At 35.7% G+C, this 15,396-nt stretch overlaps 1 protein-coding gene across 1 annotated transcript in view; it reads left to right on the top strand.

The window, feature by feature from the left end:
* Window positions 1–15,396, top strand: part of LOC125242686 (myoneurin-like) — a 63,126-nt gene that overhangs the window by 26,040 nt on the left and 21,690 nt on the right. The window contains exon 2 of the mRNA XM_048151554.1: window positions 10,049–10,071. Within this exon, the coding sequence (XP_048007511.1) occupies window positions 10,049–10,071 (23 nt within the window). The remainder of the gene's footprint in view (window positions 1–10,048; window positions 10,072–15,396) is intronic.

Below are 15,396 nucleotides of genomic sequence, written 5' to 3'. Positions count from 1 at the left end.
TGCACGCGTAGTGCACACTTCTGTCACTTCTGTGACCATTTGTGCCTGTTACCAATCGTCCCCATTTGGGTCGCCGCGACTAAACGTCGACCGTACTGCGACTAAGCATTGAGACCCGAAGACCTGTGTGTACACAAAATAGGAGGATTTGCGTAGGAACGGCGACCGATTATGGTTATATGGATAACTTAAGTCTAGTTACATATATTATCTATTTTGGTGTAAATCTTTTTAATTCACATAAAGTTTTAATACACACTTTTATTTCTGACCGTACTAAAAGTAAGGAAGAAACTTTTTGAGAACATCTATTTATGGTTTTTTTATACAAGAGGTCAAAAATCTTAGGATTACAATGACCATTTCATTCTTACGTCAGTTCGACTCATGGCCATCAGAAATAAGGAAGTACCTTTCAGCAATTTTCACCACTGATAAAAAAAATATTTAAAGCGTCTAGACAATTATGTAGGTACTTGTTTTGTTCGGTGTTATTAAAAAAAAATATAAATGAAATATGTCAATTGTGTTTTGATTATACTTAATTTAGGCTCTATAGTCGTTTTACTTGCCAATTGTTAATTTATATATTTTATCGTCTGCTTTTTTTAACCTTCCGTATTTTTTTTATCACTTGTTAGTTTCATTGGTATATCAAAGCTGGAAGTCACCAGGAAAGCGCGGCATTTTATTCCTTCTATGTTTTTATTATAAACACAAAAAGCAAAAAGAAACGAGTTTCTAATGGGTTGGCGACACGCACGTGACACTCCTTGAGTTACAGGCGTCCATAGGTGACGGTGACCGCTTTCCATCAGGCGGACCGTATGCTTGTTTGCCACCGACGAAAAAAAAATACTTATGTAATTTGTCTTGTATGTGTACGAATTAAAAATATTATATTCTAAAATATTAAAACTAGATTCCTCTCGTCACATCACCATCCGACACAACAGCAAGCCATCCGCCTCTGCATGGGGCTATAAAAACGCACGCACTGTCATTTTCTCGTTCGGCCATTCTCATCTCTATAGCAAATAATGGCACAATTACGCTGCGCGCGTGTGTGCGTCAGTCACGAGTCTCGCCTTGGGTTCAGGGGAATAGTTGCTAATGCTTACCATGCTCGGGCTTTAAACATTTAATGACTAAAAAAATAGGCAGCGATATGCTCTTAGATTCAGATTAATCATATTTACGAATCACATGAATAAGACAAACAAACAAAGACATTTTAACCCTAGCTACCCAGAAATAGACCAGTCCAAAACTTGATTTATTGATGCTACATACAATTGTACACCATGACAAGCACTTCTCAACTTAAAAATGGTAGTGACCAGTTATCGTAATAGTTTAAAATGGTATTAGGTTTAGTGGTCAACTCGTGGCGTAATGTTTTTAAATAATTGTAAACACTTCTTAATAGCAGAATCAGGGTATTCCCAGTCTATGGTTGTTTATTGGTAAATTGGTAAATAATAGTTGAGATAATATCAAAGAAAATATGAAGAAAAGCCTACAAGGTCTTCTGTCTATCACCTTAAACCCGAAAAAAGGGGATAAAGTGTGTACGGGGGAAGGAAAAAATCATTTGTGCATTAAATGCCTGCGACAACGTTTTTTAAGCGCTCTCTGTTTCGGAGTACTTATCAACAACTGGTGTGAATATAGCAGAATGATGTTCCTTTAAAGACTAAGATACTTTTATTAGAGTCAGTCTACGCTAGTACAGCGAAGTAGCCTGTCTAAAGAAATTGACTTCTGATAGCAAAAATCATGTCCCACTTTATAGTCTGCGTCGCGTGGCGAATATTAATTGTGCTACCTGTATGATAGCCTGAGCTATGTTAATCATACATAACAATTTAAAAATGTATATGTAGCTACCGAGGTGATCGAAGCTACGAAAAGTCACGTCACACATATACACCGAGTTTTTTTTGTTTTCCGTTAAATTGACACGTAGGCTCATTATCAGGAACCACCCTGTATATAAATCACTTTTAGTTAAATTTGCAAAAAAATTTTTCCTCATTTTATACATAATACTTAAATGAATTTATTAGTGGGAGAGACCCTTAAGAATAACACTCCAGTTGAGGAGTGTCTTTTCAAAAGGACTTATTTCTATAAGTCAACAGAGGTTATTTTTATCTATGTCTTCCTAGAGAAATAAACTTTGTTGACTTATAGAAATAAGTCCTTTTGAAAAGACACTCCTCAGTTAGTGTCAAGTGATTGACGGCACATGTCAAAACAAATAACATAAGGAATTGGTAAAGGCTGTCACACATGTGTTCAGTAATTATCTTTATTTTTTTAATAACTCGATAACCGTAAGAGATAAGACGCTAGTTTCTTAGAGAAATTAATTGTATTTGATCTAAAGAACCCTCCCTTAAAGTTAACGGAATTCAATAAAAACAGGGTGTATTATTATATATATTATTTTACTTTCGATTGGTAAGTAGTTTCCGTCAAAGATTATCATATATAGGCTGGAATCCCAAATAAGTAAAATATCACTACTACATTTGTCATTTCGAGATCTCAACTTGCCCACATTCGCACATCGATATGAATATATTTACTATGTACTCGTATTTACACTAATGCATTTATGACTTACCATAATGTGTAAAGTTGTAAAGACAAATCCTTGCATGTTCTAAGTGACAAATTAAGTCCAAGGTTTTATAGGAAACAGTATTTCTGGTCTTTTGTTTGACTCAAGATGTCTGGGATATAAAATGTCTCATTATTCTCGTAATATTTCATGTTAGTTATCATTAATAATTAATTAAGGACAAAATAGGTATTGTTTTTATTTATTTACCTTCTTTTAAACACGCTATCAGTATTTATTTAACTATAATAATAGGCATTACAGGTAATTTTATCAAAAGCCTGCATCTCATAAAGGGGTAGGCAGAACACATGAAACTACAGAAGTTTCAGTGCCACTTTTGGCCCTTAATTAATAAGGTTGATAAGGTTGAGTTAATAAGGTTGAAAGAAAAAAAAAAAAAAATTGTGATATTGCATGCCAGCCTCATGGCCTACGCGACGTAGGCTATGCCACAATTTAACCCATACAAATATTTGTAAGGTACAGTCAACAACACATGCCGAAAACATGTACAGGCAATAAAGTTCTATATACATCTTTTTGGCACTTTGTCTGTATTCACAGCTGTGTTGTTGACTGTACCTACAGCGGGACAAATCTCGACTGGGGGGGAATTGTAATTGGTCCATTTTTTCTATGTTTTATAATGTTTACGTTATATATGGTAGGCGTGTTCAGTGGATACATGTAGAACTCAAAATCATAGTGTAATAATGGAAAAAATAGATCAGTAATAATTCCCCCCCCCCCCCCCCCCCCCCAGTCGAGATTTGCCCCGCTGTACTTTACATAATTATGCTCCAAAGCTCAGTACTTCTGAAGAAAAATTCTGGGACTTGAACATTTCACATCAAGCATAATTGCATGACGTGATAATTAATTATAGTTTGGAAAAGTTTTCACTGTAGGATTCTACTTAGGACTGTAGGACTCTCCTTCGTTCAGTCAGCTATATATTCACTGTTACAGATTTACCGATACGCGTGAGTGAGCCAAATAAAACAAAGTTTAATTACCTATCTGTAAACAAAAGATAGGAACTGAAAGCCTTCAACAAAACTGCGAGCACTAACTAGTAGAAAAAAAATCTAAACAACAACTAGAGCAAAGGCCCAGAGCCGTGTAGATTGAGATTGAGAAAACAAGGTCAAGCGCCTGGTAAAAGTTATGGCCGGCTGATATGGTCTAGCAATGATGATGGTCAACTCCTTACAGTATTTTCTAACACAATAAAAAATTGTCTTGAATATTTAAGAAAAGTTAGTGGAACTTATTGCTTTCTTTTTTTTTGGTAGTGGATAAGTGGCCGTCGGGGCGATCAAGCAAATATGCAGATATTAAACGCCTACATTATCCCATATGCAAACATTATTTATTTATTTAAACTTTATTGCACAACCAAGAAACATGTACATATGGCGGACTTAATGCGCATTGTAATATGCCTACTTGAAAAATAAATATTTCATTTTCATTTTCAATGCTAAAAGGCATTCTCTACCAGTCAACCATTGGGTTACACAGATATATATAATTATGTTGTGCAGGAGAAATAATAGCTAACAGAGACAAATATAATCGTGACATCAAACATAAATTTACAAAACTAAGGTTGAATACTAATACTTATATAAATTTATATAAAGATAGATTAATAATTATATATAATTATACATTATCCCATATGTTCATTTTAATATTTTCGATTTACAATCTAATTTTTGACGATCATGATGAGAAGGTAAACATAACTTTGTAAAAAACTTTGTAAATGTAACAAATTTATAGTGTAATTTTTATCATGAAATAAAGAAATCTAAATCTATCTAAATCTAAATCTATATTAAACCTTGAGAATATTAGGAAGGTGTACCGGTTCCGGACTCCTTAGTCTATATTATAGCAAATTTAAAGTGAACCTAGATGCCCATTACTTGTGGCACGTGATAAAGTTCAAGTTACAGTTGACTAGTAATGATTTTTTGCCAGTTTGTCTAATTTTAGAACACGGCAAAAATAAACCAACAGCGTCAAAAACGGTTCCAAACAAGACGAGTAAAAGCGAGACCATTAAACGGCTATTATTTTCCGGTTTCATGGATTTTTTTATACGTATCAATTGAAGCCGCGACTTTGCTATGAGATTATATGCTTTAGTTCAATTCTAAGAAAGCTTATAAAAGTAACGACTAACACATTAGTGAAGGTACTTAATCAGTCCAAGCATACCTATTTAATACAGTAGCAGACGCGGAAAAAGTTGAAAGAACATTGAACTTATAGAACTTACCGGTTTTTTAGTACCCTAATTGGAGAATACCTATGAGTGGATTGAATAGCGGTGTTACAGTAGCGAAAAAACCGGCCAAGAGCGTGTCGGGCCACGCTCAGTGTAGGGTTCTGTAGTTTCTTGTATTCTTCAAAAACTATTCAACTTATCAAGTTTAAAATAATTTTCCTAAAAAGTTTTTTATAAAGATCTACTTTTGTGATTTTTTTTTCATATTTTTTAAACTTATGGTTCAAAAGTTCGAGGGGGGGGGGACATTTTTTTTTTACTTTAGGAGCGATTATTTCCGAAAATATAAGCATTATCAAAAAACGGTTTTAGTAAACCCCTATTCATTTTTAAATACCTATACAACAATATATCAGACGTTAGGGTTGAAATTAAAAAAAAAAAACACTCCCCACTTTACGTGTAGGGGGGGTCACCCTGATAAAACATTTTTTTCCTTTTTTTATTTTTGCACTTTGTCGGCGTGATTGATATACATATTGGTACCAAATGTCGGCTTTCTAGTGCTAACGGTTACTGAGATTATCCGCGGACGGACGGACGGACGGACGGACAGACAGACATGGCGAAACTATAAGGGTTCCTAGTTGACTACGGAACCCTAAAAACAATTGTACGATCGAATTCACAAACCGTGAGCATGCCAAAAATATATTTACACGTGTCTATGGCAATGACCATAGGGGTCGCAAAGGTAGCTATAATTAGAATTTTAGTTTGTAAACATGTTTGTGGACGCGACTTTACAAACGATTGAGACCTTAAAGCTTTGCAAGAAGGTATAAGAATGGTCAGTAGGTAATGTGGAGCGTCGGACATAAGAAATGGCACGAGGCGGTAGTTGAGTTCATGAACCTGGAACTCACTATTACTCCGTTTTTTTTTTCAAGATTAGAGTATATAATAATGGCCGATTTCACCTAAAATTCATCAAATATTTCAGTCATCTCTAAACAAAGGTCTTCGAAATAAGTTGTTCATGTTACGGTTAAAAGAGTCAAATATGTTATCTTTTAAGTTGTTTTCCTAAAAACCGCACGTTTTTTCTAATAATTCTAAAAAAACGGAGTATAGGCCGTTAACATACATAATTATTATATAGGTACAAGTACCTATACATAGACATAACATACATTTTACATATTATAACTTCACACCACCCAGAAAGGGGAAGGCAGAGAATATGACACGTTTCAGTTCCACGCTTACCAATTTACGGGTAGAAAGAAAATGAACTTGTGATATTGCAGTGACAGGCTGCCAGCCCATTGCCCACACCATAATTGAACCCATATCCCACGGTCGACTTCGACACCCACGGGCGGAAACGGGGTGGTGATATTCTTAAGTTCAGTCGTGAGTTCAGTCCTATCCAGGTCTCATACTAAGTACCTATTTACTGAAAATTCTGATTAAGGGATTCGAACCACGGTTTAGCAGGCAGGGTCACTTCACTACCTGGTACGCAAGACCAGTCATCAAATACAAAAAAAATTACTAAAGAGGCAGGTTCCTCATCAAAACTAACTAGGTATCTTTGGAGTGACTATAAGATGTTCGAGGTATAGCCACAAATTCGAAAGGTTATAGCCTACTTGCTTTTGCCTGCGGCTTCGCTCGCGTTAGAAAGAGACAAAAAGTAGCCTATGTCACTCTCCGTCCCTTTAACTATCTCCACTTAAAAAAACACGAAAATTCGTCGCTCTGTTTTGCCGTGAAGGACGGACAAACAGACAGACTCACACACTTTCCCATTTACAATATTAGTATGGATACTGTCATACCTGTCTAGATTTCTCAATTCGAAATCTCGTATCACATAAAATTATATTCTGAATCTAGAAATTAAAAGTCAGTCGACTAATAGGCCGTTAGGTAGACGGGTTTTGCGGCCAGACGAAAAAAAAAGGTTGAGACTAACACTTTGTGGCTAGGTAGGTATTTCCAGTTTTTTGTTAGTCTGGTAATCTCAAAGTTACTTAGACAAAATACAAATGTTCTATAGATGTGTCTTTATTCAATCAATGTATAACACATTAAGCTTAATAGAGAGGCGTTAAATAAATTTACAGCTACAAAATATATCACACTTTTAAGGAACCAATTAAAAAATGCTACATTTCTTTAAGTACTTGACTGTCAAGGCTCATTTTACAATCAGTCAAGAATATTATCGTACAGTTCTTAAAGAAATTGAAACCAAAAAATCTACATTTTTCACGAATATTTCTTCAGATGACCGTGGTGGTGGTGTTGACTCCATTAAAATTAGACTATTTCAACTGTTGATAATGGTTTTTAATCATATTTTAGGAAACTTTTATGAATTTATAAAAATATAGCTGTACCTACATGTAAAAAAAAACAAAGGATACATAAATGGCACGCTGATAAATGATAAAATCCTACTAAAGAATGCTTTGGGAAAAATATAACATACTTGTACAGACCGTTCTTAGAAGTAACCAGGTCCGTCCATAGTTGCATTTGACCTACATAGTTAACCCGAGGTCATTATTGTTCCCCCATCCCGTTTTGCTGGTTTTGCTAAATAATAACTTATCGTATAGTTTGCACGTGTGTATAAACATGTCAAATACGCATTGATGCATCGCACCGTATCGGTACATTGCACATAAATTGATATTTTCGACTTGTCATCCGGAAAACATGGTTTGAAAACAATAATTTTGAATTTATTGCATCGATGTTGAAGTCGGATAGGCGTTACCTCGCGCCCCGTGCAAAAATCAACGTGGGTGCAAGTTGCAACGCGCAACATTATGCTTTACGCCAGAAACAACACGCAGTGTGTTTATCTAGTTCTTGATTATATGTATACGTAATGTTATTGTATTGAAACAATTTCTGTAAAGACGATTTGAAAAATTGAGTTTGATGTCTTCATCAAGCAGTAAAAAAAGGCAGAACCGACACGTAAGTAGAACTTCCACCGTCATGCTCATACCTACGAGTAAGTAATTAACCTACACTTATAAGCTAACTTATCTCTTTTGAGTGCGATTAAGACTAAGGGCTAATGTCATAAGTAAAGCACAATAATGTTCCAATAAACTTCCTTGAATCCCAAATATACATATAAAAAATATAAATTAACGATGTTCTTGACTATTCCAGATTTGAAATCGATATTATAACAAGTTCTCGAGATATTTAGCAATTTGACTGACGGATTGGCTGACGTCACATATAAGGGTTTCTTTTATAACTTTTTGGTACGAAACCCTAAAAATGTAGCAATTTCGATAACATTGACCTTCACGAACTCATTTTCCTTAACACACACCGGGAGATTTAAATGTTGTCGCTGGACTTAATCAGAAACGGGAAACTGTAATGTGTGTTGTACATTATCACAGCGAGATATGCTATGAAATGTAATGTTAATATAATTAGTATTGTTACGCCACAGTTTAAACCCTAAGGTACAGCGGGGCAAATCGCCACTGGGGGGCAATTGTAACTAATCATTTTTTTCCATTATTACAATATGATGTTGAGTTATACATGTATCCACTGAATGCGCCTACCATACATATCCGGTGTACACTCTATTTAATAATGCAAAACATCGTAAAACAAGGAAAAAATGGACCGGTTACATTTGCCCCCCAGTCGAGATTTGCCCCGCTGTGCCTTATACGTTTCTGTTGAGTAGTAAGATTCAGATAAAAGACCCTCACTTTGAAAAAAATCACTTGGCTTTTTATTAATCTCAAGAGAGAACTCAACGATTTTAAGCTTGAATAATGTATCAGAATCCATACTAATATTACAAATGGGAAAGTGTGTGTGTCTGTTTCTTTGTCCGTCTTTCACGGCAAAACGGAGCGACGAATTGATGTGATTTTTTAAGTGGATATAGTTGAAGGGATGGAAAGTGACATAGGCTACATTTTGTCTGTTTCTAACCCCCACTTCTCTAAAACGGGAGGTGGAAGTTTGTATGGGGCATTCCGCAATTTTCTAATTTAACGCGAGCGAAGCCGCGGGCAAAAGCTAGTATCTTATAAATTTTATAATATTGAATACAAGAATGTAAGTATAAAAGTTAACTTTATCCGAAAATACGCGAAGTTACTTATACTTACGTACTTAGATTTTATACAGAATGACTGGCACAATGACTAGTCAGGGCCTCACGAAAGATGCGTAAAACTTTTTTGTTACGTTCTGTTTTTTTTTTTGTACGGTCGTTGAAACATGACAACAGGAGGAAAACCAGAAATCTAACTCTGACCCATTGGGGTCACATACACATTGGTGTAGTTACGATCCTTAAAATGCAATTTCAAATATTTTTCCCCACAAGGCTCTATTTTTCCGAGTTCTGTTCTGTACCAAAAAGGTATAAAAGGAATCGTTATGGTATTCGTCCGTTTTCAGAAATCGATGCGAACCGCGTCAAGAGATTATCAAGATTTTACAGTCAACTGACAATTATCATCAATTGTTACGCCGAGATAACATGCATTTCTGGTTTCGTAAAGTCTTCCAAATATATAATTTAATGGTATTTAAGCTATGTCCAAGGTATGTTTAATTTGGGATTTTGTCACTAAAATACCGGTGGAAAATGGTAACTTGCTTATTATTTTCAGTGACAATTTTCTGAATTCGAACGAGTGAGACTCAAAAATCGGCCCGCTGATCTAACATGGTCGTGTTTAAGTCTAGTTTGATATATGGACGTCACCGTAACATTTTATCAGATAATATGCGTATTGATCGTTATTTACGACGCCAAGCCGACGCCGGCGTCACCTGAAATCATTAAATTTTCAGCAACTGTTGATAAGGTCGCAAACGGATGTCCAATACATATGGCAGGAGGCAACTGTTCAAAGATATCGATAACTACAATCAGAAGGGCTTAAGAGCCATAGTTGCAGCGGAGATAAAAGGCAGGTCATGCCTGAAACGCGCGTACTAGCTATACAATCAATTTTTATCGGGGAAAATGAGATACTGTACGTACGTATGTCCTGGGTCTGAGAAATAAACTAATAAGAAAACTATAGGGTATTAAAAAAAGGATAATTTATAAAATATAAGTTACATTATGACAGTTTTGAAAATTTTAATTTTAATTTCAGACACATATACCTAAGACGAAAACGTGAGTACGTATAATTATTTTCTAAGAACCTGGTCATATTAAGACTCGTTCAGATCCGATTTCATCCAATCATAATTCAAGTTCGTCTTTGTTAGGTACCTATTTGAAATGTAGTGAATATTAACATTTTTATTTTATTTGACTAACAATTTTTTTTAAATCTTCAATTTAAGGTATGGGATATGTCAGCCTTTTAAGTCCTTTCGGTTCCGCGGACCCGCACGGCGCGTACGCATTAGTTCGCACGACCTTGATCTCCACGCAGCGCGCTCGGAGTTGCGCGTGTAACTCGTAATATTAGCACCGCCGCGCATGCGAACTGCATCCTCTATAGAATAAGGCGGTGCGTACACTAGATCCGGATGCGGCTCAAAATAGCGCACGTAGGCCATATCGCGTTCCATATAACACGAAACTCTTGCGTTTAGTGCACCACCTATTTAATGCGTTCCCGCGATATACATAATATTTCACTTAATTTAATTCATAATTCATAATTCTTTATTGCAAACCATGGTTACAGTACAGGTATTGAATGTAGTATGATGTCTCACATGGACCCTGCAAGGGCACAGCATATAATAACTTATCATTAAATTTAATTATTATTATTTAAAAAAAGAATAAATTAAACATTGAAAACATATATATATAGCTAAAAAAACATTAATCCATAGAATTTCTCATAAAATAAAATAGTACTTTTTCCCGAAGTTTTTCCAGAGAACAGTCTTCCGTGATCATAGCTAGTGGAAATTGATTGACACGTCGGGAAAAGGTAAAATGATATTATCCAATTGTTTTCTTTAAATATCGGGTTTCCAGTGGTAATGCAATATAGAAATCTGCGATCTATTAAACTATTTAGTTGCCCTTCCAACTTAAACTACAGGGCGCATTCTGATTTTATTCAGATCTGTATATGCATTTTATTTATCACTGTCAGTCTGTCAGCTAAAATGTCACTTTGTGTCTTCTTTTCGGTAGTATAAGGAAGCTATTTTAGGGCGAAGCCCTTATTAGCCGCGTTTGAAGCGTACCGTGCGTTCAGTAGTTGATGATGAGACGAGCCATCTGCGTCTCCTGCATCTCCAAAAAACTCAACCAGGCTCTAGTATTATCTGCCCCACGTAACGTGATGGGACTCTAACGATGTACCTAAACATTTGCAACTCAAAAATGTCTTGGCTGTCCACCGATTAGACTCTGCTACCCTACATACATTCCAGGCAGAATCCGCACGTAATAAATAAGCCTTGTGCATCCTGAGTTTTATGCAAAAGGTTGCTGCTCTGCAAGCATTCACCGACAGCCTCAAAATACAGATGAAATGTCGAACTGTTGTTCTGGATAGTGGCATGTTTGGAAGTGATGAACGCTATGTCGTTCGTGATTCGTCCTATTTTGCTGACAACCGAGATCTCGTCGCCTGAAACTGGCTCGGGACTGGCAGCGTCTCTGTGGAACTGCCACTGACACGTGCAAGCGTCGCTGGGGCAGAAACGAGCATATATCACACGCATCACGACTCGGGCCGAAAATGTATAAAACCATATGTCTTTCTATGTACGCATTAGTTCGAACGACCTTGATCTTCACGCAGGACGCTCTGACTTGCGCGTGTAACTCGTAAATATATAAGAAAGTGCTAAATTTCTGACGTCAGAGTGCGTACCTACACCATTTTTGTGCTTATCATGTCATTCACAATCAGAAGATCATAACTAAATGCGTTTATATCAATCTTACTCATATCCGAGATGACATGAGCGATAATTGATTTCTAGAAGACTTTTCGTCAAAATTACTGAACCTTATCTTATCTTGTTATTGTGATCACAATACAAATGTATGTACTAAATGCTATTTTTATACATATTAAAACTGTGGAACAAAATGTGAAAGTGGAACTAATTTTTTATGCAGAATACTAATAGTGCAACTAAAGTGAAGGAAACTAAAGTGAAGTGCAGGAAAATGGTAGGGGTAAACAAAATGGTTAAAAGGGGTAGGTATGACATCTTGTTGGAAATTGTAAATTGTTCTACTTTTTTTAGAACTTCATACCTTGGGAAACCTCGGCATCCCGCTCCTCATTCCATAGTCAGGGCATCCATCAAGAAAATTTATCTCAACGATATCTTCTTCATACACATGCAGTTAATAAGTAATTCAATTTTCCCACCTAGATATTGACACTATGAAGAATATTTAATAAATAAATAAAATAATAAATAAATATTGGGGGACACCTTACACAGATCAACCTAACCCCAAACTAAGCAAAGCTTGTACTATGGGTGTTAAGCGACGATATACTTACTTATATATATAAATACATACATACATATATACATAAAAAACATCCATGACTCAGGAACAAATATCTGTGCTCATCACACAAATAAATGCCCTTACCGGGATTCGAACCCGGGACCGCGGCTTAGTAGGCAGGGTCACTACGCGCTAGGCCAGACCGGTCGTCAACATATTTTTCATCATCATGTCATTTTACTTTAAACATATTTTAAGCAGGTTACTCACGTATTAAAGTCGATAAAACGCTCGACATGTTTCGATCCATTTCCGAGGATTTTTTTCAAAGAGGACCCCGCCTTTACTCGTCGAAATATTTTTAAATATGTTTGAGTCTCATGGGAGTTTTATATGTAGTTAAAATATTTTACTTTAATAATAACTTTAACAAACCCTCAAAGCGATTGCTAATAAAATCGTTATCTAATAGAAGAGTTAGAACTATTCAGCAAAAAGTGACGCAAACGTTATAGATAAATTAATAGTTACGTATGTACAAGATAAGGTGCTGCTAATACGAAATATCAAAGATACAAAATAGTGACGGCGTCGCGTCGTTGGACGCATACGCCCTACGCGGTATAAAATCTATTCATATGTAAAAAATAGTAAAGTATCGGCAGTGAAATAAATTAAATTATTTCAATAAATAAATAATTTGATGGAGCTTAAATTTTAATGTGATGTAACAATGTGAAAATCAAATGTGAAAGAGCAATTGACCTGTGACCTAGTAATACATAATAATGTTTAAAACGACGAGTTGTAATCACATACACATGGTTCTGTAAGTAATAAGACAATTTATTTTGCTACCAAAATTTACAAAAAACTAGAAATAAACCCCATTTTTTTTATTATAATTTATCATACTGGGTGGTTATGATTTTTTGAAACTTTTTATCTTTGAGAATTCTGGGGTCAAGAATTTTAATTCTTGAAAAAAAAAAAGTATTTGGTTTTAGGCATGATTTTTCTGCAGCAGGATCCCTACAACTAGGTAGTGCACACATCGAAAAAATATTCAGCTTATTCACTTGGACACAAATTTCAGTTTTTTTTAGAACATATTTATATGTGTAACCATGCTATGGAATGTAAAAATTCTGAAATAAATGTTGATTGATGTATATAAAAAGTTATAATTACACACTTATCGGCATAGCCTCGTCCTTTAATCGGACACTCCTAGTATGTCCACTCCTTAAACGCAATAGCTTGACAATTGTGCTGCGAAGGTCACACATGAGATCAGCTGACGCCATATTGACTGTGTGGTTTACATCTACAAGTGTAATCGCGTTCTACGGTAATCCTGAAGACCTACGTTACATGTAAGTGTATAGGTACATGTAACCAGCATAAATAAAATTACCTACACCAAATAGTTAAATGTTATACCTACTTAATTATGTATTTAAAAATAAGTTAAAGTTACGTTGTCAGCAGCTGTCATCAATCATGCAGTTGTACAGTTAACCAATTGGAACCCTAGGTCACTGTAGAACTATGTCATAGTGACGTTATAAATCAGAAATTTATTACTGCTTGTCATTTTGACATGTTGTTGTAGAGTGGCCTAGGGTTCCAATTGGTTGACTGTACATGGCGGAACTGACGTTTTAACAGACTCAAATCTGTATAAAATTCTTCAACTCGCTATAGGTTCAATTTGACCCTTAATAATGCATTTTTTACTTTTCTCTTTATTTTGAATGCCGTGTATGTTAAGTGTTAAAACATTCAAGGCTGGAAATGTTGAATCTTATAAATTGAAATTTTATTATAAATTGAAATAGATATCATACACGAAAGAAAAAAAAACGACAAGGCCCACTTGGTGGCCACTGGTGAAGACGTTAGCCGCGTAAGCTGAAGACCCGGGTTCAATTCCCGGCTCGGGCACCAGTGGGCCTTGTTGTTTTTTCTTTCGTGTAATATCTATTTCAATTTATAATTTATATAATATAGTAGTGTGACTACTTGAAAAAATAACAAATCAAAAAATATGTAATAAAATAATTTGATTTGTTGAATTTGTTCCCTAGTTGAAACTTTATAGTTTAAGTAGAAGTAGTTCGATTTCTATTGGTAACTTCAGATACATTTTGAGCACCGCCAAAAATATTCACATCTGTCGGTCAAAAATTTATTTCGCGTGTTACGTAGAGACGTCATGTTAATACGAGTAGTTATGTATGTATAACTGTCAATAAAAAGTTTCAAAACTTGAACTAGAACTTCTGATACTAATTAAATATCACGTAATCCTTTAGCATCCATTGAATATAAATGGGTACCTACCACAAGTCAGTAGTCAACGTAGTAATGTGGGTACAGTCACGTGCTTGACTGGCGTTGCTGATGCTCTAGTAAGTGATAGTACTGATAGTAGATATATAGAATTGGGTATGACTATGTGTGTAAGACATTTTTTTTTTCAAATAGAAAATTACCTGATCGCTACGTTGCGGAAAACAGCCCGAACTATATTAGGTATACAATCCCTAATTAATATCCAAAGCTTGGAAAAATGGCCGTTATTTAGAAAATGTTACCTTGTTCTCTACACCATAAACTTATATTTGGTATTTACTTCTGTCAACGTTTAAATATGGCACAACGTCTCTAGACTATGTACGAACAAAACCATTCATAAATGGGTCCTAAATTTTAGTCATGACTTCAAAAAGACTGGCGTTTTCCGAGCCAGCCTAACAAAAATCCAGCAAAAAACATAGGTCATACACATGCGGTCAAAATAATAATTAAAAATAGAATTCGCGTCCGCCTATCAGCGGAGTGGGGCGCAGACGGCGCGATGACATCACACGGTGCAGTGCCGCGACCGGCAGCTATTACGCAACATACGCCCTTGATCTTGACTGCGTTTGCGCCGAGCGAGCGCAAGTATGGCGCTCGCCGGCTTAGCTCCTTCGGAAGATCGACGATTTCTCCCTAATTACGCATGGTGTGAGTTTTGGTTTTTTTAGGGTTCCGTAGCCAAAA

Source organism: Leguminivora glycinivorella, chromosome 3 (assembly GCF_023078275.1).
Source record: "Leguminivora glycinivorella isolate SPB_JAAS2020 chromosome 3, LegGlyc_1.1, whole genome shotgun sequence".
Lineage (NCBI taxonomy): Eukaryota > Metazoa > Arthropoda > Insecta > Lepidoptera > Tortricidae > Leguminivora > Leguminivora glycinivorella.
The sequence above is the reverse complement of the archived record's forward strand: the minus strand, read 5'-3'. Positions and strand labels throughout refer to the sequence as shown.